The sequence below is a fragment of the Gobius niger genome (genome assembly GCF_951799975.1).
Source record: "Gobius niger genome assembly, chromosome: 1".
Taxonomy (NCBI): Eukaryota; Metazoa; Chordata; class Actinopteri; order Gobiiformes; family Gobiidae; genus Gobius; species Gobius niger.
The window spans coordinates 22745314-22768133 of NC_136852.1; the positions used below are offsets into that span (position 1 = coordinate 22745314).

The 22820-nt window shown below is 41.0% G+C and overlaps 1 protein-coding gene across 2 annotated transcripts; it reads left to right on the forward strand.

Annotated features, from left to right (window-relative positions):
• Nucleotides 1-99: 99 nt before the first annotated feature.
• Nucleotides 100-21810, forward strand: snx19b (sorting nexin 19b). Of its 2 annotated transcripts, XM_079572381.1 has the most exons (16): nucleotides 100-163; nucleotides 1719-1746; nucleotides 2324-2571; nucleotides 2882-3076; nucleotides 3700-4869; nucleotides 5083-5278; nucleotides 5348-5448; nucleotides 5531-5650; nucleotides 5729-5850; nucleotides 5953-6049; nucleotides 6443-6602; nucleotides 7556-7685; nucleotides 20092-20276; nucleotides 20468-20491; nucleotides 20614-20701; nucleotides 20827-21810. In XM_079572381.1, exons 3-16 carry the CDS (start codon nucleotides 2368-2370, stop codon nucleotides 20948-20950), a joined length of 2916 nt encoding a protein of 971 aa, XP_079428507.1. In that variant the 5' UTR covers nucleotides 100-163; nucleotides 1719-1746; nucleotides 2324-2367; the 3' UTR covers nucleotides 20951-21810. The 2 variants fall into 2 exon arrangements, with proteins under 2 accessions (XP_079428507.1, XP_079428508.1); XM_079572382.1 differs by lacking the exon at nucleotides 20468-20491.
• The last annotated feature ends 1010 nt before the right edge of the window (nucleotides 21811-22820 follow it).

Consider the following 22820-nt stretch of genomic DNA (forward strand, 5'->3'; position numbering starts at 1 on the left):
GATCAAGATTGTGTTTTATTAAATATAACACTGTGTATCATATCCATACAAAAACACAGCAGCCTTGTGCCTTTCACTTTTAGCGAATAGAAAGTGTGCTGACGTCATTATACCGGAAGTAAACATTTGAAACGAAGGGGCTGTCAACATCAGAGCTCACGAGACGTTGTTTTAGATCGTCTGGTGCTAGGTTATCTGGTCAAACAGCTGGCGCGTCAGCTGTGTTGACGATAGGCTACCACGCTACATAACGAGACTCAACAACGCTTATATTTCGTCTCAAACAACATATCCGATTGTCTCCTCAGTGCTCACCACTCCAATGCACCCTTACCTTGACATCGATTCAGTTAAATGGACGCTGGCGCTCACAGAGAAGCCATGTGTTCGGTTGAAAGTAGACGAGCATGTCCCAGTTGATTCAGCCAAAGGTCTCAGCTGGTAATGCAAATTAGGAGCAAAACAGCTGTTTGTGGGCGTGTCCTTTTGGGCCACCATGATGAAACCAGTCAATGAAACTAACATTTCTTATGTGATCTGTCTGATCATTCTTCCACATTATGCTTCATTAAGAGTGTAGCTGAGTGGCTGCTTCCTTTAGACCTGTGCAATTTCCATTTTCATTTGCAAAGACAAGAAAAACGACGTGTAGAATAAATGCAATTGAGAAATATTGGTTTTAGCCATATTTGTTCTGTTGTTGGTTGGTGCGACAGCTAAGGTCATGGACTCTGATGCCAGAGGTTGCTGGTTCGATACCAGCAAAGGAAGATCACAAAGATGTATTGATTTCAGATACAGTTCATCGACAATTGGTTTATTTTTCACCAGCTATGCGAATTCTACAAGCACACACGCGCCATTCTATGCAGGACATCCACTGATATTCTTCTTTGTATTCAAATAAAAGTGCATTTCCCTATGTATAAGACAAAAAAGAGGCTCGACCGATCTCTCCCTGCTCTACAAGCATCCACAGCAGGGCACCTGTGGCTGTGTTGCCTAGCCTCCACTCTGACGTGGGTGGGGGTGGGGGTGAGGGGTGCTCTTGGGGATAAGTAAAGACAAATCAATTGTCGATGAACTGTATCTGAAATCAATAAATCTTTGTGATCTTCCTTTGCTGGTATCGAACCAGCAACCTCTGGCATCAGAGTCCATGACCTTAGCTGTCGCACCAACCAACAACAGAACAAATATGGCTAAAACCAATATTTCTCAATTGCATTTATTCTACACGTCGTTTTTCTTGTCTTTGCAAATGAAAATGGAAATTGCACAGGTCTAAAGGAAGCAGCCACTCAGCTACACTCTTAATGAAGCATAATGTGGAAGAATGATCAGACAGATCACATAAGAAATGTTAGTTTCATTGACTGGTTTCATCATGGTGGCCCAAAAGGACACGCCCACAAACAGCTGTTTTGCTCCTAATTTGCATTAGCAGCTGAGACCTTTGGCTGAATCAACTGGGACATGCTCGTCTACTTTCAACCGAACACATGGCTTCTCTGTGAGCGCCAGCGTCCATTTAACTGAATCGATGTCAAGGTAAGGGTGCATTGGAGTGGTGAGCACTGAGGAGACAATCGGATATGTTGTTTGAGACGAAATATAAGCGTTGTTGAGTCTCGTTAGGTAGCGTGGTAGCCTATCGTCAACACAGCTGACGCGCCAGCTGTTTGACCAGATAACCTAGCACCAGACGATCTAAAACAACGTTCTGCTGGATTTGCAGCAAATGCGGTCGGTTAATGTTATTATGTTATGTTATTATTATAAAAACAAAGAAGTAGCTTATTCAATATTACTGTATTTGACATGAATCATGCTTGATTCGCCTCTGTGTTAGCTGCGTACATAGCACGCGCTTGTAAATGTCTATTTGCACTAAACCTTGTTCAATGCCGCTTATTGTTTTACAAACTGTACAGTTGTTTATTTGTTTTTTGTTCAGTTGCAAACATGTATATATGTAATCAAGGTGGATGAATGCTCCATGCACCCTCCGGAATAGAATAGACGGCGATCAAAGACAGCTGAGATAGCGGTTTTCACGTTATTTTAATACGTTATTCGTCCTCATTTGTTCTCCTTTCTTCAGACTAGTAAGCAAGAAAATAGTGCTTTACATGCAGTCCGCCGTCATGACACATGGACATACGTTCCAGAGCTCAAACACACAATGTCCCACTTTCATTTTTCTATCAAATTAATTTTCATGAATCTCACGAATCAAATGTGTTGTTATTTCCAGCGATGGTGATTTTCTATAATCATACTGTTTTGTTTCTAATGCACTTAATGATGATGATCCTTCCAGGTGAGAGGATGTCCTGACCTGTGAGCTCACACGCTAAGGACACCATGGCTGAGGTGTTGGGACAGAAGAGCCTGTTGGGTGTTGGTGTGCTTTTGGCCTGGCTGGTACTGTTCCACCTGCTGGTGAACATCTGGCTGCTTTGTGTCTTCACTAGCCTCTTGGTGGTGCTCGGGGGCTGGCTCGGCTCTCAGGCTGCACTGGATTCCAACACTGTCCTTCATCTGGAGAGGTTTATCTCAGTCGACCAGGTAAATTTGCATCACTCTCTATTTTTATTTTTCAAGTACAGTTTCCATGCAGAGTAGTCTATTGGAAAAAGGCTAGACATACGCTTTTCCTATTCTTTACAAAGACGGGTCCTTCTTTTGAACACATACAAAAAGCAGGAGTGGATGGCTGGCCATGCAAAGATAGACCCACGTGTGTGCTTTTGATCAGCCAATATTATAGATAAACTTTTAGCATTTAACCTGAAACTAGAATATTGAACCCAATTAATGCTTCCTTCAAAAAAATCTGTTCTTTGTCTTCATTTCTAAGGCAATATATGTTTTTCAGATTACTCTATCTGAGGAGGATGAGCAGCAGTTGGACCAGGAAATACACAACACAGTGATTAAAATTATCCGAGACTTTGTGACATCCTGGTACTCCACTGTGTCCACTGAGAAAGGCTTTGAGTCCGATGTACATGACGCCATGATCTCTATGGCCATGGAGCTAAAGAGACGAGCCAGACAGGTGGACAGGAAGGTAGTGCTTTTTGATAAAGTACTTGATACTTTTAATGTTGTTTAAAGTTGAAAGTTGCAGATGTTTCGCAAACAGGTTTGTCAACACTATTGATCTTTGTCTTCTGTGTACATCAGTTTTCTTTGCTCCAATTCAAGACCCCAGTCTCAAAGGCACGGTCGTGCTATTGGGTCTGAGACATTGCCAAAACAAAGATCTTCAGTGCTAACAAAGCTTCTTAGATGAGAGGGAAATTGTCCGATTGTGATCATAATAAGTCAACGTCTTACGTAGATTTTAAGAGATTTGATCATTTTAAACAAAATGTGAGCTAAATGAGCAGCAGCTCTTTTGTTCCCAGTTTGAGATATCTATCACAACAGTCAGATAAAAAAGACAAGTGGACAGGAAGATCATGCTTTTTGTAAAGCCTCAACACTATACAGAATCAGTAAACTTGAAGCTCTCATGTTCCTCTCAAATGAACAATGGAACAGGTGACAGATGATTCACAATACATTTGAAAAATCCCAGAAGAACAGAACTACAGTTTGCCTAAAATGTTATGCTCATTTTTATCAGTGTACAAATGGAAAAATATATATATATATATATATATCTAACATATACATATTTCATTGCAGGAGTTGACCCAGAAAATAATGGATCTTTATGGATGCCACTTGCAAGATTTTTTGAAAGCCAAACAACTTGTGCCTGAACAGCAGCGGCGGGGGAAATGGGACAGCGAGAGGATGTGGCGAGCCTACTCCAGCATCACGCCGCCACACGTTGCTACAACCAGTAAAGGCATGGAGATAAACTACATGAGGGCATTAGTGGATTTGCTGCTGCATGTGCTGGTGCCATCCCCACACTTAGAAACCCGCAGTGGGCGCTTTGTTGTCGGAGAGCTCATAACCTCCAATGTAATGCTCCCGCTGATAGACAGACTGTCTGACCCAGACTGGTTGAACCTCTTTGTGATTACATTATTTGGAAACACCGGCACACAACCGGACGCCACAGACGACAAAATACAAAATACAACATCGCATCTACCGGCTGTTGAATCCACGCCTGCTCTGTGTGACCTGACACAAGAAACACAGAAAAATATTGAGGTAGAGGCAGAGATAGAAAGAGAAGTGCCCAATAATGCGGTGATGCCTGCGCCAGAGCTCACGATGTTTGATGAATTTGACTGTAATGATTTGGACATCCCACAAAACATAGAAGAAGATGAAACAGTTCAACCCTTTTTGCGGCATTACCTGCGTGGAAGTAAATCAAACCCATTTTACCAAGAGACCGACTCGGATTTAGACTCCCCATTGACCGACCATCAACAAAGCTCCCTTGATTCCTTGACTGGTCCAGAGAACGGCATGGGCGACAAGACGAAAGAGGCAGCTAGGAACAATGAGATTGACTTAGAAGACGCTGCAGACGGTCCTTGCCCTAAAGTGTTGGTGAATTCACAGCCTGTAGAAGACAGTAATGGTTGTGTCTTATTGAAAACAGAAGGTACAACAAGCAACAACCAGGATTTAGACAGGGAGGGCCTTATGCCGCCATTTAACCCAAACAGAGATCTCCCTCTGGGGGTAGAGCAAGCCGGACTGACCAGCCCAAATGAGCTGACAGCAGTGAGTCCTTCCCAAATCACCTCTCCCATCGGCTCGTTCAGTTTTGAGCCCCTGATTAGCCCTGAAGGACCAGTCATGATTCAGAACCTGCGCATCACAGGCACAATCACCGCCAAGGAGCACCGCGGCACTGGCTCACACCCCTACACCCTCTACACTATCAAAGTAATGATCTTTTAAAGCCTTATTATGAATTTGAAAAACAAAATGAGGAGCTTGAAATTAAAAGAAAAACTATATGCAAATCTAGTAGAAAGTAATCACATGGTGTATGTCTTGGAAATGGAAAGTATCAGAAGCAAATGTAAAACATCTGTAGACTGTTTTGGATGTATATAGATTTTGTGCAGTGAGTTTAATGACTATCCCATTTTATAGTATGAGACAGCGATGGGTTGTGAAAACCAAGAAAGCATGCAGACAATCTCTGAAGAGGCAGAGGCGCCATCAGGCTCTGACAGTCCCTCAGCGGCTCAACAAATTGCTTACCACATGGTCAACAGACGATACAGCGAGTTTTTGAACCTGCAGACACGACTGGAGGAGAGGTCCGACCTCAGGAAACTCATCAAAGGTTCCAAATTACGTGAAAGTTTGGTTTTATTACATGAATACTTACAAGCACTTCCGTCCATAATTTTAGGGGTGAAGGGTCCTAAGAAAATATTTCCCGACATGCCATTTGGAAACATGGACAGCGACAAGATAGAGGCCAGGAAAGGATTGCTGGAGGCTTTTTTGAAAGTGTGTGCTTTTACAATGTTCGACAGAAATATCAAACATATTGCTAACTTATCAAATGTCATTTTTTTTTCATCTTCCACAGCAACTTTGTATGATTCCTGAAATCGCCAACAGTGAGGAGATGCAGGAGTTTCTGGCTCTAAATACAGATGCCAGGATTGCTTTTGTGAAGAAGCCTTTTATAACATCTCGTATAGACAAGGTTTTTTTATAACAAACATCCCAAATGCTCTGAAGTTCTCGCAAAGCTGTGTGTAACGTATCTATTGTCTGCTTATAGATGATGGTGAATGCTATCGTGGATACACTAAAGACGGCTTTTCCCCGTTCTGAGCCTCAGAGTCCCACAGACGACACAGATGAGGCGGACGGTGTGAGAATGACCACGGACAAGAAAAACAAGTATGACTCCAGACACAAGACCACAGATATTACTTTACAATTTGCTTTTGGCATTTTTTGTGAACAACAATATTCTAGACTAATTTCCGTTCTTTTTCTCAGGTCTCGACTGAAGTTTTCAACCAAAACTGTCCCTTTGATGAATGGCTCAGATGTTAGACCACCACCACCCCTCTTCAGCTTTGACCAGACACGCACTGTAAGTTAGTTTTTGCAGAGAATATAGTTCCATCTAGGGGTTTGAGAGCCTCAGGGAGTGGTCTCTTGCTAGTCCCCAGAGTCTGGACTCAACACTAACAATGTGCCAATCCAGGCTGAAAACGGTTCTGTTTAACTCTGCATGATGCCAACTGAAAGTATTTCACTTGCAGCCTTTGCTTTTAATTTACTTTTAAAATTAATTTTCGGATGTCGTCTTATTTTAATACATTGCTGTTCTCTGGAGCACTTTGAATTACTTTGTGTATGAATTGTGCCCTATAAATTAACTTCCCTTGCCTCTCCTTACCATTTAAATAACTACACTCATCTCCATTTTCCGTTTTTTTTCCGACCTGTTAACTGGAATGTTATTTTACAATCCCCTTTGCAGGTTTTGAACGGCATGACGTTGGGAGATCTGGAAGCCTTTATCTCCGATCGGGAGAGACTGGCCTTAAGACAAGACTCGTACACCGCTGAGAGTCCCGCTGCTTCAGAAACGGCACCTTCTTCAAACAACGGCTCAAGGGAGAAGTCCAGCGAAGAATCTGGTAAGGGCAGAACATCAAGGGTTTTGGTGCAATGGAATGTATCAATGAGGTTTAATTGCAGCCAACTGTGAAAGCAAATCTTAATCTCTCTCGTATTAGCTCTTAATGCTTGTGTAGCTAATCCTGATTTTTTTTTTTTTCTGCCTCGGTTTCCTGTGCCTGACCAATCACATGACTCATGACCCACACTGTCGCCGTACTTCCTCTAAGACTCAAGTCACTTTCTGTTCACGTCCTATCGCCAACCGCGTGACCATGAACAGTTGCTAACATCTTATAAATATAACAATTTAAAACATCAATTAAATAGATTATAAATAAGCAAAACCATTAGAACAGTAGTGATAAATGTTAACCTCTTAACCCCCACCTTAACCAAGAGCACTTTCTCTAGTTCAGCTTTATCCACATTTAAAAGGTGGCTCATTTGAAAGCTAAGACCTACAAAACTCATCTAAACGGATAATTTTCCTCGTGTTATTGCTGCGACACTTTTATTTTCATTGCTTTTGCATGACATTTTTGCGATAATTTCATTGCTTTTTGACATTTTTCTGTTGCTCTTTTGTGGCTTTTGTTGCATTTTCATTCTTGTTTTAATCTCCTTTTGTTGCTCTTTTGACACTTTTTATTTTCAAGAAGCTTGTAAATTTGGGTAAAGCCACACTGGAGGAAAATGTGCTTGGTTCTGGTGGGGGTTAAGAGGTTAATAATCAAATATAGAAATACAAGTAGAACACAGACTCTCCCTGTGATTCTCCCACACACAGTGCAAGGGGTTCTGTCAGAAAGAGAAAGAGATGTGATAATTTACACACATATTCTGACTCCTAATCGTGTAATGTGTGCAGTTGACCACAGGATGGCAGTACTAATGCAACTTTGGCTTGCAGTAATGGCATGATCCCTGTATGACCTCTGTACGTGAGCTGTTGTGCATTTTTTGGACGCAGTGTCCGAGACGGCATTGGCAGAAGTGACGCTGGACATCCTGTGTCTGCTGATGAGAGAGCAATGGAGCTGGCTGTGCACCCAAAACATCCAGAGGACCATCCGACTGCTGTTTGGCACGCTCCTCAACAGGTGACAGTGGCGGGACAATAACATGAAACCAACTCATACAGTAATAGCAGTGTAGACGGGGACGAGCAGACATAACAAGGGCTTGATGTTCCTTTGAAAGCACTTTTGCAATGTGCAAAGTGATTCACAGTCAAGAAAAGGGGTCTTTGTTGACCTTACATTGAGCTAAGTAATGGCACAATGACAAAGAAAATATGTGTTAATGTAGAGATCACATTAAAAGGACAATAAGAAAATAACAAATGACACCTTTGCAATGACGTTGGGTGGTACTTTTTCGCAACAAAAGCCAGACCAGTCTAGAAGAGATCTCCACACAATTGTATCACTTCTCCTTTGGGTTAAGTGGAGTAAAAATCTTCATTACAAATAATTAATATGCCGTTTATAAAATGGCAAAATGTTATTTGGAACTACTACTAATGCATTTAGTGAGTATTTTAGCACATTTCAGCACTTGTGTAATACCATTGCAACTTCCAGTTATTCATCTGTTCAGCCTCATTAAAAAAATAACAACGCAATAGCTGAGTAATGTATTAGCTGTAAAAGGTGCTCCTTGTAAATGCTGACTTGGCTGCTGTGTGTCTGGTCAGTATATTGCTTTGAGAGCTGTCAGTAGACTGTGAAGGACTGTCTCGGCCTCATGGGATGTTTTTAACCTTTGTGCTGTAACTGTGAGTTTGGCCAAAGTCATAAAATGGGGATTCTCTGTCTCGCTCTCTTGAGGAAAGCATTTTGAAAGTTCAGAAACACGCTGCAGTCTTTCTTTTTCTTTTTTTCCTTTTCTTTTTCGTTTTCTTTTCTTTTCTTTTCTTTTCTTTTCTTTTCTTTTCTTTTCTTTTCTAGCACGTAACTCAGATGTGGGCAAACTGCGGCCCATGGGTCGGACCCGGCTCCCTAAGGAATTTTGTCTGGCCCTCGACTCTCTTTCCATGATTTAAATCATTTGTTTGGGCATTTGCCACACTGAAGTGTGTAGTGGTATATCAGAGGCAACATTACCATCCCTTGCCAAAGTGTATTTCTCTTTTCTTTTTTTTCTTTTTTCTTTTTTTAATTCATTGAAAAGTGACATTAAGAGATATACAACAAAACCGCTAAACCAAATGCAGTTTGAATGAAAAGGAGCAGAGAGAAGAGCGTCTGATTTGTAAAGTTAACAAAGGGGCACTTTACATCCATTCTGTTAGTTTGTCTTTTTTTTTTTTTTTACAATATTTACAATTACATTTAAGTTATCGTTGGTGCGGCCCTCTAACTCAATTCAGGTTACTCTTGTGGCCCCTGGTAAAAAATCATCGCTCACCCCTGATTTCTTTCCTTTAGTGATGGTTGTTTGACATGCTGTACTTCTTATGCCAGATGCCCTTACTGACTCATCTCACTCGAGTTAGCCTGTGTGAGAACTGGCTAATTTAAATGAGGTCAAAATGTGTTTTAGTTTGCAGTGAAAGTAGTAAAATATATGGGACTTTTGCTTTTGTTGGTGAATTACAGTAGAATGAGACGCTGAAAAGCTTAGGTTCTGCTTTGGCAACAGCATTGTGAATTACTCACCTTTTTACATAACTTTCAAACAACGCTGGGAGATTTTCTGAGCTAATACTGACTTTTATTGTGAGATTTTCCGCAGCTTCACTCCAGCAACACCACGCATAGTGCAATTTCATAACGTTTTAGTAGTTCCTGAAAGCGCATGAACTTTCTGTCTACTTTCGGTCTCCTAAACACTTTTCATGACACTGTTCAGGTCTACGCTTTAATTATGACATCATTTGACACAATGTTTGTTGCACAGTGTTGCCATACAGTTGCATTACTGCATTTGTTGAGATCACATTTATACTGTAAGTGTTTGCAAAGCTCAGAAAACCATCTGCCATTAACCGAATCAATCCTGTCACAGTGAATTGAACATGCAGAAGATGCTCTTGGGTGTTAGTGTGGTGACCTCACGCTCCCAGGAGTATCACCTCCAATATGATTCTTGGTCCTTTATTTAAAGGTTGGCTAGCCAAGCACCCAAGATGAGATGAGCCTTTGTGTGGCCTCATCTATAAGAGGCAGCAGTCTGTCAACAAGTCTGTGATGGCTCTAAGTGTGGTGTCACCGGTTTTCACTGCACTGGAAATGAGACATCCAGAATGTAAACAGCCCTTTATAGAAAGTGTATTGCATTTACAAGGCTGTAATGGGCCACAGATATTGGGAACCAGAGCAAGCATTTGAGTATTTGTACACTTTTTCTCATTTGCCAAGGCACCAATCTATTTAGTGTTGTGAGGAGTCACCAAGGAGATTGTTGGTAAGATTAGTGCATTTTCTTGTTTTGTGTCGCCACTGCAAATCACTCCCCCATAGTGTGACCAGTGCTTCATTTGTAAAGAAGAAGTTTCAGGAATACTTTTGGTCTGATATGATGGATTCGGGGAACAGGCCAAAACAATTGCCAGAACACTTTTATTAAACACCATTATATCAGATCTAATCTTTCTCTGAGAATTGGGGGAATGGGGGATCAAATTAAGTGTGACTTGCATATCATTTCGCACTGGGCATTACTACCCTTTCCATCTCATCCATCTGCGCTAACAACTGGTAACCTGTGATCTGTTACATTTGTGGGGAAAAATCAAACTATTGCAGCCCTAAAAGGTTACATTGTCATATTTATTTTTAATAATGCATAAAATATGGCACGACGATGATTGAAACTTGCCAAATGCAGTTTCTAGACCTGAATTGCTAAGTCTTTCTGATGTGGTGCTAAATGTATTGTTTTCTACGTCAGTGCAGATGGGGAGGTTATTACATAAACTCACAGGCGTTTCAAAAGTCAAGTGGAAGCTGGAGGCAGTAGAGAAACCTTACCTATGCCTCTGTGAGGCTCAAATGCATTTGTCTCTATTGAATTTGGAAGTGTTTGAGAGACACAGGCCAAATGCAGGTCTCTCTCTGCTGCTATAAATTGGGGCCACGTGAGGCTGACACGTCTGATTTTATAGGCTGGAAAGTGGGACAGTTGAAGATGAATACAGTCTCTTTCTCTTAAAAATGAGTGTATATGGAAACTGCACCAGGAGCCAAACTGTTGTCTGTAGATGTAACAGTGCAGCTGTATTGTCTCAGCTTTTTACTTTTTTTTTGTGGTGAGGTCCAAAGCATTTTTCTTATAGTCATTATTATGGATTATATTTGGTGACAAAGGATTGATATAAACACAAGTTATTCCAATTAGATCAGTATGCTTTAAAGCCTAGATTAAATTAACAGTGTACATTTAAAACATTAGAGAAGACAGAAATCTGCTTCATAACACAAGAATCATGCATTCAGAACATGTTTTTTAGACCAGGTTTTATGTGTTTACGCATTTACCAGTAAAATTGCATGTTTCAAAGTACATCATTGCGACTGTTGTTTCCACACCTGCTCCCCATTGCCCAGTGACACCATTCTTTATTTCTGGTTACTAAATTACATTATTAATACTTCCACAAACAAGAGACAGGCATCAGTAGAGCTCGCTGACAGCTTGATGATGAAGCTGAGGATGAAGGGTGAGCTGCAGGACTTAGGGCTTGTCAGCGGTTGTCACGCAGAAAGGTCTCACTCACTCAATCTTTGTCTCGTGCTTTGCCTGTCACTGACCGTAGTGCACCTTTAATTAATACCAAGGGAGCGGCTCTGACAGACAGTAGCTTGGATTTCACACTGGTGAACAAGGCCTTTTGTCACCTCATCTCACAGTAAACCTCATCTATAATAAGAGATATGATGTCATAATGAAACCTATGAACCTGTATGCTACACCAAAGCTTTCTTGCATAAAATGGCAGAACTTGGGAGGAGTACCCATTGTGTCCATGTTTGCTTTAGCTATCCCTAGATTCCATTTTGGCGTTATCTTCTTCCTCATTGAGTGACACATCCGTAATGTTACTACACAACGCAAGATCTGATGCCTTGTTACTCGATGAAGAGCTCATAAATCACACTGACAGGACTCGTGAGATTAAAGTTTGTAAAGTACATGATGATTAGCCCCAGAACAGGAATACCTTAGCTTTTGGGAAGAGGATTTTTGACACGGGTGCTTGTTTTCACACTCATGGGGCGTTCCTGTCCTGACATATCTGCTTTTTGCGCCAGACACGGAGCAAAAGGCAAAAGCATGTACCTCTGGGCGGCTGGGTGGGCTAAAGAATAATGATAGTCTTGTGCATGGGGGAAGGAAAGCCTGTTGTACGGAAAAGGTGGCTATTACATAACTGTGCACCATCTATAAGCTCTGCTGGAGTGGAGATGGGCCATCCCGCACCAGATGCCGCAGAGATGAGACCCTCTTAGATATCACTGAATCAGGTTTATCCGCCACATTGTTAAAGCTGGATGTAGGCCCTGTGTCATGTCACTATCACGTTTGTTAACAGGCTGCATTTACTTTGAGGTTTTCATATCGATGTTATATCACCTTTCTAAGGTTATACCACTCACAACAAAAACATACTTTTCTTCAGAATTACATTCACTAAAGCCAGTATTAAACAGTATTGTGCAACTGTTGCCGCAGAATTTTGCTTAACTCAACTCTGTCCCATTCCAACTCTGCTGAATCATTTATTTAAATTGAGTGTGGTGAGACGTTAAAAAATCCATGACAAATTTGCTTTCTGTAAGTCACTCTGCTTCTTAATTCCTGTAAAGACAAAACATATTGGAAACCCCAGAAACCCACACAAAGAGGAAGAGGGAATGGTCTGAGATTTTTATGTGGCATAGTCGCTTCCTCGTAATAAACTTATGGTGCAAAATCTCCGTTAACTTATCACCGTGTTTTTGTTTTGTTTTGTTTGCTCATTTCTGTTTTGCTTTTTGAAAATAACTCTCAGATGATATGTCATTCTCGCGCCCGGTGCCACTAGTAAAGCCTCTCCAATTTGTTTCAGTCAGTTGCATCAACACTCTGTTGCTCCTCTGGGATACATCACACGGTTCATTATTGCTCAGGCTTTGATAAACTTAGCTGGAGCCGAGTGATTTGGACTTATTAACAGTTAAATAAGGCAGCAGCCGTAGGATGAAGTCATGTGGTGGCCCTCTTCTCACTGGTGTCTGTTTCACTGCTTCACCTGAGCCGGAGGACACTGTTACCAAAGCATCCCTTTTCTCCAGAGGCATTCCTCTGGCGTGACATCTTATTGGTTGAAAGATTACCTTAAGTTTATTTTGGCTCAGACACAATCCAGTTATACTTTTGTCTGTCAACCTTAAATGGTAAGTTTGAAAACTCCCTCGGGGTCATTACTGGACACCGGGTTGTTTAGGCTGATTTTTATTATACTGTATCTAATATTATTGGTATTCCAACTATTTCCTTTGTAAGATTACAGCAAGTGCATGTTTTAATGAGAAGTAAGTATGTGGTGAGTGTTCATTCCTTCAGCCTTTTCCCATTTAGGGACATGTATGCTTACATGCACACACCATTTTGAGACCATTTTTCAATCACTTCCCACTGTCGATTGTGGTAAACTATGTGGCTGAGTCTGGTCTTTCCTCCTTCAATACATTTGTGTGAAGGTACAAAGACACTCCAGTTTATGAGCTCCTGTCACCATTTATTATTGATGTACAATTGACTAAATAATTCACCTTCCACATGCATAGTTTTGGACGGTGGACGGAGCCTGAATAATTGTTTTTATTAAGCTTGACCTGAGCTGATGAGCTTTTTGCATACCTTAACTTTCCTATGCCTTTTATGGTTATATCACCAAATACATGGAAGTCAATAGATATTCACCCAGACATTATGTTCCCTATTTATACTGTCTTTGTACTCATGTGTCCGCACAAAACCAAATTGAGCCCACATGTCGACAGCTAACCATCACTTGAGTGCTTTCGTCTCAACTTGAAAAATAACAATTTGACCGTATAGCGCTGGAAAACAACTACAGCGGTTTCAATGGTAGCACAAATTTCGTACAGACCGAACCGTTCGCAACCACAATCTCTCATATAGTGTTACTTGGCATTTGTCACCCCTAATTGTTTGAAAGCACTCTTTCTGTGCATGTGTGCGCTTGTTAAAATGTCACAAAACAAATCTGTGAGGTTGCACGCGCCAAAGGGAAAAGTAATCCTGGTGGTTCTGGCCAGAAGGCTGCAGTGGTGATGACAGTAGAGGCGAAGTCTGATAGATGTTTTTGTGGCATAGACTGGTAAATGGATGTCCTGAGTCCTCCCTGCGAGTATGGGATGAGTTCTGTGATATAACAAAATCAGTTCCAGGGTCCAGCACAGTTGCACACATGTCAGGGGCATAGGTATATTATTGTGAAAACATCAAGACCAGAGCTACTAAAGCACTTTTAATCAAATTTACAAGAGAACCATCTGCGTTATGCCATCCTGTCAGGAGCAGCAGGCGACCACACCTTTATTTTTCTGTCTCTTTATACATGATTAAGAAACACTCACAATGATACACCATAAACTCAATATCAACAAAGCTATTCTTTAAATAAGAGCTTAATTTATCCTCAGACATTCCGTTGCCCTCTCGTATGTCCACAAATACTGTCTGGAACATAAACAGATGTAAGATAATCTTAGAAGTGTCTGTCTATTCCCGGTAATGCTTGGGCGTTAAAGCAACACAATTAACACTTCATCAGCTGCACATGGACACTCTAATTTTACTCCTCATCTCCTCACTGACCTGGTTTTACTGGTTTTGCTCAGCACCTGGCCCACACCAAATCTTTACACTTGATCATCACAGACACTCTGCACCTTTTCTTTATCCTTATCATGTAGAGAATGCATAACAATTCGTCTTATAGATCTGCAATTCATGCTTCAAAATCAAGATACAACTCCCTGCGTTTTGCATGTCCAGAAGCGCTAATATTTGAGAGATGACTGAAATAAACTGCTTAACTAAAACTGCATTAGCTGAATATTTTGTTGGGTGCAAAGGGTGCTGTAAATAATTGCAGTCTTTGCTATTTATTTTCAATTCATTGTCCAGTTCTTGCTTGCCTTTTCCTTCTCTGGTTACCTGTACTGTTCTGCTTAGAAATCTCAATCTCAACTATCAGATGCCCTCCCCATTTTTTTTTTATACAGTCCCAATCAAAAGTTTGAAACCAGCTGAAAGATGTAAAACATTCACAAGGTCCTGATGGCAAAAGCAAGCACGCCATCACCGCTGTGGTGGGACGCAGTGAGATGGTCATTTTCAATGTCCTAGCAGATCCTTAGGGTCCTGGAACAAAAAAAAGTCAAGAGGAAACCCAAAAAATGTCACCAGCACTGAGCCAGAGGATTCGATTGGCCGTCCGTCAAGACACTGGACAATCCTCGACCCAAATCTGGGCCCGAAGAGCTTCAAAAACTAAAACAAAAACACATCTTCAAAGGCCTCGTCTCCTTGTGCCACAGAACTGCCTGTGTGGACCTTACAAGAGAGACCAAACATGGGACAGTTCACTGCGCCCACAGAACAAGGGACTTCTTCCAGGAGAATAACATCATTCTTTTGGACCATCCTGCGTGTTCCCCTGATCGTAATCCATTACTGAACCTTGGGGATGGATGGCAAGGGAAGTTTACAAACATGGACAACAGTTCCAGACAGTAGATGCCCTTCATGAGGCTGTCTTAACAACTTGGAGAAATGTTCCCTCTCACCGCCTGGAAACACTGGCATCAAGCATGATTTCTGCAAATAAGTTTTGAAGTGATCAACAATAACAGTGGAGCTACTCAGTACTGAGTTCATTTTGGAACTTTGATATCTGTTTTGAGGGGGTTACATTTTTTTCCTTCTTTTTAGATATGATCCATTGTCTCACGCAAATTTCTTCTTGTTGCATATTAATGTTCAACTTGAAATCTGGTTAAGATCCAACCTTTTGATCGGGACTGTATCATGGCTTTAAAGTACTGGCTACCTACCCCTTGTGGTTTCATGGATATATCCTTAAAAAATTACTCTTGGAGCATCTGGATAAGATTGATGCATAATGATAGCGATAAATACAGAAAAGCTTGCTGGGATTGATTTAACCTTTCAACACAAGACAAGTATTCTTAGCATTGATCTCATTGAGGGGTAGCAGGACGTTCATATGAAGAAACCTTGGTGTCCTTTTACCCCCAGACTCTTTAGTCATGGTGTGTTCTGGAAGTCCATCTCCACACGGGTCTGTCCTGCTGCTTCCTGCTTATTGCAAACAGTCCTTGGATAAATGGTCTCATGTGTGGAGACTGGGGATGTATAAATATGGACTTATTCTTCACTTGTTCTCTCAGGAATCTCTGCTTAACAAAGTTTGCTGCGAGCGGAACCTCTAATAGAAACCAGGATAAACATTTAGATCTAAATGGATGCAGTTCGCTGGTTATATCACACTCTTTGAAACGTCACGTCTTTTATAGGAAGGAAGGACAACAGCGTTCGTTCAAAGCCAGTTCAATATATGTTTAAAGTTTCTATGTTTTACACTATTTGCTCTTACTAAATAGGTCTGAAAAATGTAGGTACTGTTCGTATGTGCAGAAGTCTGGAGCTAAAGCGTGGACTGGTGATGATGATCATTCCAGATCCAACAGCCATTTTAATCTGTTTAAACACTGGCTTTAACTTTGCGTCCTGTCCTGGGCTTTCTCTGTAAACCTGCACAGTTTGTCTCCAAATAAAGATTGAGTCTGGTACATTATACAGACAAACAAAGCAGAGCACTGCAGACACTATTGCACGGAGACTGACATTTTTTCCATACTACACCAGACACTTTGCAAGCTCATAAATACAGCTGCTTCTCGGTCAGTGGAGGCAGTGTTGTTGTGTCCTTGGGCAAGACTTTTCAGGTTTGCCGTAGCATTGTGCTCTGATATCACATTATTTAAGGGAGCATATTCTTTTTATGCATTTGCTTATTGTTGTCTTTTTTTTTTTTTTGCATACAAACCAAACAATATTGAAGTTTAAGCATCACTCATTCATTACATGCTCTTGAATTTTCTAAAGTGGAATCCTGGCCTGTGTGCTCCTGCATTGGCCCTCAGCCTCTGCCAACTCACACAATATTAACAGCTTCAGTCCACATTGACACGGGCCAATGTTTCTGTGGGCTCCTGATTCCTCGCGCCTTGTCACTTTTTCCACTCCAGCTCTTAATTGGACCAGTCGTTTTCCAGCCGGAATATTCTGGACCTAATGAATTTGTTTATTTTTGTCGCTGTGTCAATACGGCCCACACTGCCAAAGGAATTAATATAAGATGACACGGGGGGAGTCGAAGTGCGGCAATAAACAAGTGTTCTGCGGCCTTCAATAAATCCAGAACATTATGCACCAAGTCATTTGTTTTTTGTTCTCCCAAAGCTACGTTCAATCCTGAAGCCCATTAATCATTGTAGGGCATAAAAAAGCCCTTTACTATTTATTATTAAAACCTTATTTCATGCTTCCATAAAAATGTATCATGTATCTGCACAACTTCAAGTCCCTGTTCCCTTTATGGAGATGCCTACTGTATAAAAGGCACTGCACGTACTCCACTGTTGGCACATCCGTTGCTTTCACTGTGACCTCAGCGTATTCACGATGAAACCCTATCCCGGACTGTAAATGAGTCGATAATGTCAGGGGGTCATTGTGTGTTCTGTCGCTTGTGTTGATATGTTGGGTTTACAGGGGCACACTGTGATTCATGGAGCTCTTCTGTGTTTGAAACAAATGTTAAGTGAGACACGTTATAAACTTCATTGTCCACCTGAGTGAAGAACGTCTGTGACCAAAATACCCTTTTTTTTTTCTGTTTCTGAGGACGACACAAAGCTTGATTTCATAGATAAGCAGTTCGGGTAGCATGTTAAATTACAAATGCTGCTTTTATAATGTCCTCCACAGAAATATAAATCCGGTCAGTGCAAACACCACTGCTCTCACTGTCAAATTTAAAGGTACTGAACCTCTTACCCCCAACCTGAGCGGAACACATTATCTCCAGTTCGGCTTTACCCAATTCTAGTAGCTGATGTGGAGAGCTTACAGCTTATTACAGACCAGAGTTTTGAAAGCTAAGATCTACAAAAACTGATCTAAACTGATTGTCACTTTTTTGTTGTTTTTTTGTTGTTTTTTGTCACTTTTTCCATTACTTTTTTGCCGCTTTTTTGTTGTTTTTTGTCACTTTTTTGTCACTTTTTTGTCACTTTTTCCATAACTTTTTTGTTGCTTTTTTGACACTTTTATCACATTTTTGTTGCATTTTTGACGCTTTTTTTGTTGCGTTTTCATCCTCGTTTTCTTCTCGCTTCTGTCGCTAGTTTGACAGGTTTTTTGAAGAGGCTTTTAGATTTGGGTAAAGCTGAACTGGAGAAAATATGCTCCGTGCAGGTGGGGGTTAAGAGTTTAATAACAGTAGCTATTTATTTTTTATTTTTTACCCAGCAATAAAAAAGATCTTGACATTTTATGTGAAGTTGCTGAGACCTAATTTGTGTGAGAGAAATCACGTGTAACATGATGTGCTATTCATTTTGTCCGAGTCTAATACTGGGCTATTATCAGTAATGATGTAATTATTGTCCATTAGCAGTGCAGGGGACAAACACCAGATCATGTTTGAAGACATTTGTGGTCTCACCTTTCACAAACCTATTTATTTAGTCCATAAAAACATCAATCCAGTTCACGATGTCCTGAATGTGCCCCGCTGGTTCCCACCTTCCTCTTGTAGTACACAGCCTAAAGTGTTTGGCCTCTTTCATACTTTCCTATGAGATAACGCTCACAAAGAGTGGAAACTACAAAAAAGCTGCCACATCCAGACCTTTGCGAACATACAGCACAAATGAAATAACTTTATTAGGGGCCACAAGTGAAATAGGAATAACATTAGGCTCAGAAGGATGTCCCTCATACTTAAAGACTGCTGTGAGGTTTGCAGCATTGTTGCATAAGAGCATCTGCGTAGCGTTAAACATCTTACTGTCGGCTGGAAACATCACAGAAATGATGTTTTTGAAGACCATAAAAGGAGAATGCCAGCTCTCTGTCCAAGCTGCTGTTTGGCACGTAGGCCTCCTATAGTATCCCCGGCTTCACATGCCTGACCCATACAATGCTGACATGCTTAAGTTACATCGGGATGTCATTTTTAGCTTTTGCACTCTTTAAATAACCACCCCGCCCCGTCTGGTAGGCGACGGGCGATATTTCCACTCCTCTGGACATCTTGGTGTGAAAAAATGTTTCAAGTTACAACAAAGGGGCAAACTGCACATGGCCCTAAAAAGTCTCAACCGCATGACCCAAAGTCCAATTGGGATGCGGACCAATTCATGGAAAGCGTCCCATCCAGAGTGTTGGCCCCACATGATTTTAAATCCGCATGGGAATGTATGGATTGAGAGGTTTGCCGACAGGATCGTTTGGTGTGGGGCAGGTCAGGCATGCTGACAGGGTCACAACACATTTAAATAACTGTCGCTTTGAGGGATTTTAAGGTTAGGAGGTTAACTAACCTTTGCCAGGATCAGTCCACCTTGAACTAGCAGTGGTTAATGTATGAAGTACGGCTTTAATAGGGCTTGATCTTAAGACCTCCAACTGCCTCATAAAACCCTGCAGAGTGCTATATTTTTATTGTATCTGCTTCATCTCAGGGTAATTTGAAGTTTGAATGTTTGTTGCATAGTATGTTTATTAAAACTTTAATAGATACACCTTTAAAGCCACAATGTGGTCCATTCCAGATTATGTGGTGCCTTAAACCTAAAACAGAAACTAACAGGCCAGCAAAACCAAACTTGCTCATAATGATCAAGCAGACAATGGTATTGTGCAGCGAGTTATCAAAGTAAAGTATAGGACCTAATGTGTTTAAACCTAATGTCTGGCCACTGTTAGTCACATCGAAATGGAGACGAGCTTGGGATGTCCCACTCCCTGTTAAGAGATGAGGTTCACTCACCACAAGGACACATGCTTTTTGAGATATTTTCCACCTGTGAAAACACCCGGGATTAAATTAATGCTCCTGTTTTGTTTTATTTATTGGGTGAAGTTATATACAGTAAAGCTTTTGGATTTTTGGTCAAATTGGTCAAAGCGGTTTATCATCCAACTCTGGCTTTACACACACCAACAAAAGTTGAAATGGGTTGCAACTTGCAAATTACAAACTGAAACCATTAACCTGTCCCTTTTACTGCCCTACGTGTGAAGAATTAAGGCAATCAAAACTCCCTATCCTTTTTACTTTTCACGTCTGAGTCTCTCAAGGCTTAAATCGTGGCCCATTGCTCAGCTTACCTAATAATTCTTACTCGAGCTGAGTTCTAAAGTGGAGTTATGCATTTCTCTGTGTTTGTGTTTCAGATGGCTGGACGTGAGCGTGGCCAACCTGATGTGCACCAGGTACTGGGTGACGTATCTGCAGGTGATACAAGAGGCCGTGTGGCCCGGTGGAACGCTGCCCGTCGCTCCTGAAATTGTCCGCACTCCGCAGCAGAAAGACGCCACCAAACAAGAAGCGTTACAGTGTCTTATGAAACTTTTGCCAGGTAGGATCACTTTCTTCAGAGGTTGTGATTCTACGTACACAAACCTACTTGTAACTGTGCGGGATAGCCAGACATTCATGTAGTAGTGCACCTTCTAGGTTTAATGGTGAATGAATTATGATTATCTACATGTGATGAGAGACTGACTGGCACTAAAATCATGCTTTGTTTTATTTTTGTCTGCTGTTTAGTTTTTACAAAAGTGCAACAATCAGGTAAATAAATAGTTAGTAGTTTTAGTTACTCAGAGACAGCATTATTGAAAAAGACAATTGAACAGGTTACCTAGACATAGATTTTGTGTGTGTAAAGTGACTAGATTATCATTTGTTTCCAGATCTGATCTCTGACATGTTGGGCTCGGACAAGTACAAACTTAGCTGGCAAAATGCCCTGGATTCTCTACAGGACCCCTACATTAACAGGTGCAGTCATTCATAATTTCTGCAGTAGCTTTCGTGCGTGTCTATGAACATTTGCCTGGACAAGTTCCATCTTCATGAGAGGAACACCAAAATTGACATGCAACGTTTTTGTTTTCCCCACACAGACACCTAGTTTACTGTATATTTGACCTGCTGCTGGAGGTCCTGGTTCCTGAAACATCCGAGGAGGATTTCCAGAAGAGCCTGCTGCAAAGTCTGTCCAAAAGCCCTGAGAAGATCCAAACCTAAGCGGCGGATCAGCCATGTTTTACTTATCAAGCCTCTCTTAAAGAGGGTGGGTGAGTGCATGTCTGCCCCACTCTCAAATCTGTCTCCTATTGAGCGTTCCTGATATCAACTGTGGACGGTCTCCATCTGAAGCAGCTTTGGTTACATTGTCAGTGCCTGGTTTGTGTTTGATGTCCTCTCTCATGTAAACACGTGCCACATTCACCCTCTTTATCCGAGTACTTCCGGTTCTCAAAACTGTAGCTTTGGCTAAACTCGCTTCAGATGGCCCTCCACATCTGTTACTACAGTCTGCAGGCTCAACATTTGTTTCCTCTCCTTGTCAAATCTCAACACATCCCAGTGGATCTCTCTCAGCTTTGCCACAAACCACTTTTCAGAATCCCACAGGTCAATAACAGTTGCTTTTGATATTTATTTCATCAATCCATGCTTAGCCAAAGAGGCAAATTGTCTTAACTTGCCCGCACAGCTAAGGCCGACCATAGACAACCACCTTAGGTTTGAATACTTATTACCTGTCTGCACTAGTTGATAATATTCTGAACACTGTTGTAGTGAATAGCGTTATGATGTAATTTCCTGAAGCGCCTCAAGCAAATGTCACTTTCTCGGCTCACTTCAATCTTGGCTGATGAATCATGATAAAAAAGAAATCTCTTCATCTGCCCTTACTCTTGCCTTTGACTTTAGAAGTCAGGTTTAGTGTTAATATTTAGATACTCTAGTAGAGGATTAGCCTTTAGCATTTCCATATGAAGGATTTGATTGTTGTGAATTCTGATCTATACCTACCTACTTTGTTGACAAAAAAACAAAATCTGCCATAGTTTTGTGTTTAGCCACATAAAGCCAGTCCATTGAGTCAAGTTGCACTTGAATTACTGTGTTTGAATTTGAGTGAATGAAGCTCAAGGTACATTATATGTCAGAAAAAAAAATAGATTAACCAATGTCTAGGAATGACCATTTGAGTATTTATTGGTAATACACTTTTTTTTTTTTGCAATGCCCCACTGGCGGACTTTACATTCTTCATTTTCCTGGCATTGGTTGGCGTATCTGTGCACTGAATGTGTGGGCCAGTGTAGAGACTATTTACAGTCCACATTTTTAATTAGCTTATATTGTGGCTCTAGTTTAACATTTGTTTACAGTAAAATGAACATTCATAAATTAAGCTTCAACACACACACACTCACACTAAAACGTGTAAATTTACAAACACATAGACCTACGCTTTTTAACCCTACCGTTCAAAAGTTTGGGGTCACTCAGACAATTTTAGGTTTTCCATGAAATCCTTCATTTCTCAGAACAAGAATAAACCTTTTTCTGGACATTTTGAGAGTATAATCAAACTCACAAATGCTGATGCTCCAGATACTCAACTAGCTTAAAACAAGGCCAGTTTTATAGCTTCTCTGTTCAGCACAACAGTTATGCTGCGCTAACATGAGGGTTTTCTAATAATCCTTTAGCCAAATGAAATGCATGGATGGAAATGCACCTCTGTACGCCCACTGTATGTAGGCATTCCATTAAAAATCATCAGTCATTTACCACATCAACAATGTCTAGACCTTATTTCTGATTAAACTATTATTATCCTCATTGAAAAAAACAGTACTTTTCTTTAAGGGCATTTTAAGTGACCCCAAACTATTATACGGTAATGTCCATACGTAAAGTTTAATGTTGTAAATGATTATCCACCAACTACATGTTTTCTGCCACATACCGATTTTAATATATATTTATTTCCACAAGACGCGGCTAATAGGAAACTGTCATCGCCTGTCGTCACCCTCAAAAGTTGTCACGTTGCTCGCTGTGCACCATTCCCTTCATGTGGGCGGAACCACAGACC

Excerpts from the sequence above, each read along its gene's own strand:
- snx19b (XM_079572381.1), top strand. The coding sequence starts at position 2,368 with ATGGCTGAGGTGTTGGGACAGAAGAGCCTGTTGGGTGTTGGTGTGCTT. Across the intron at positions 5,279-5,347 it reads CCTCAGGAAACTCATCAAAG|GGGTGAAGGGTCCTAAGAAA; the intron begins GTTCCAAATTAC and ends CCATAATTTTAG. Across the intron at positions 5,851-5,952 it reads ACCACGGACAAGAAAAACAA|GTCTCGACTGAAGTTTTCAA; the intron begins GTATGACTCCAG and ends TCTTTTTCTCAG.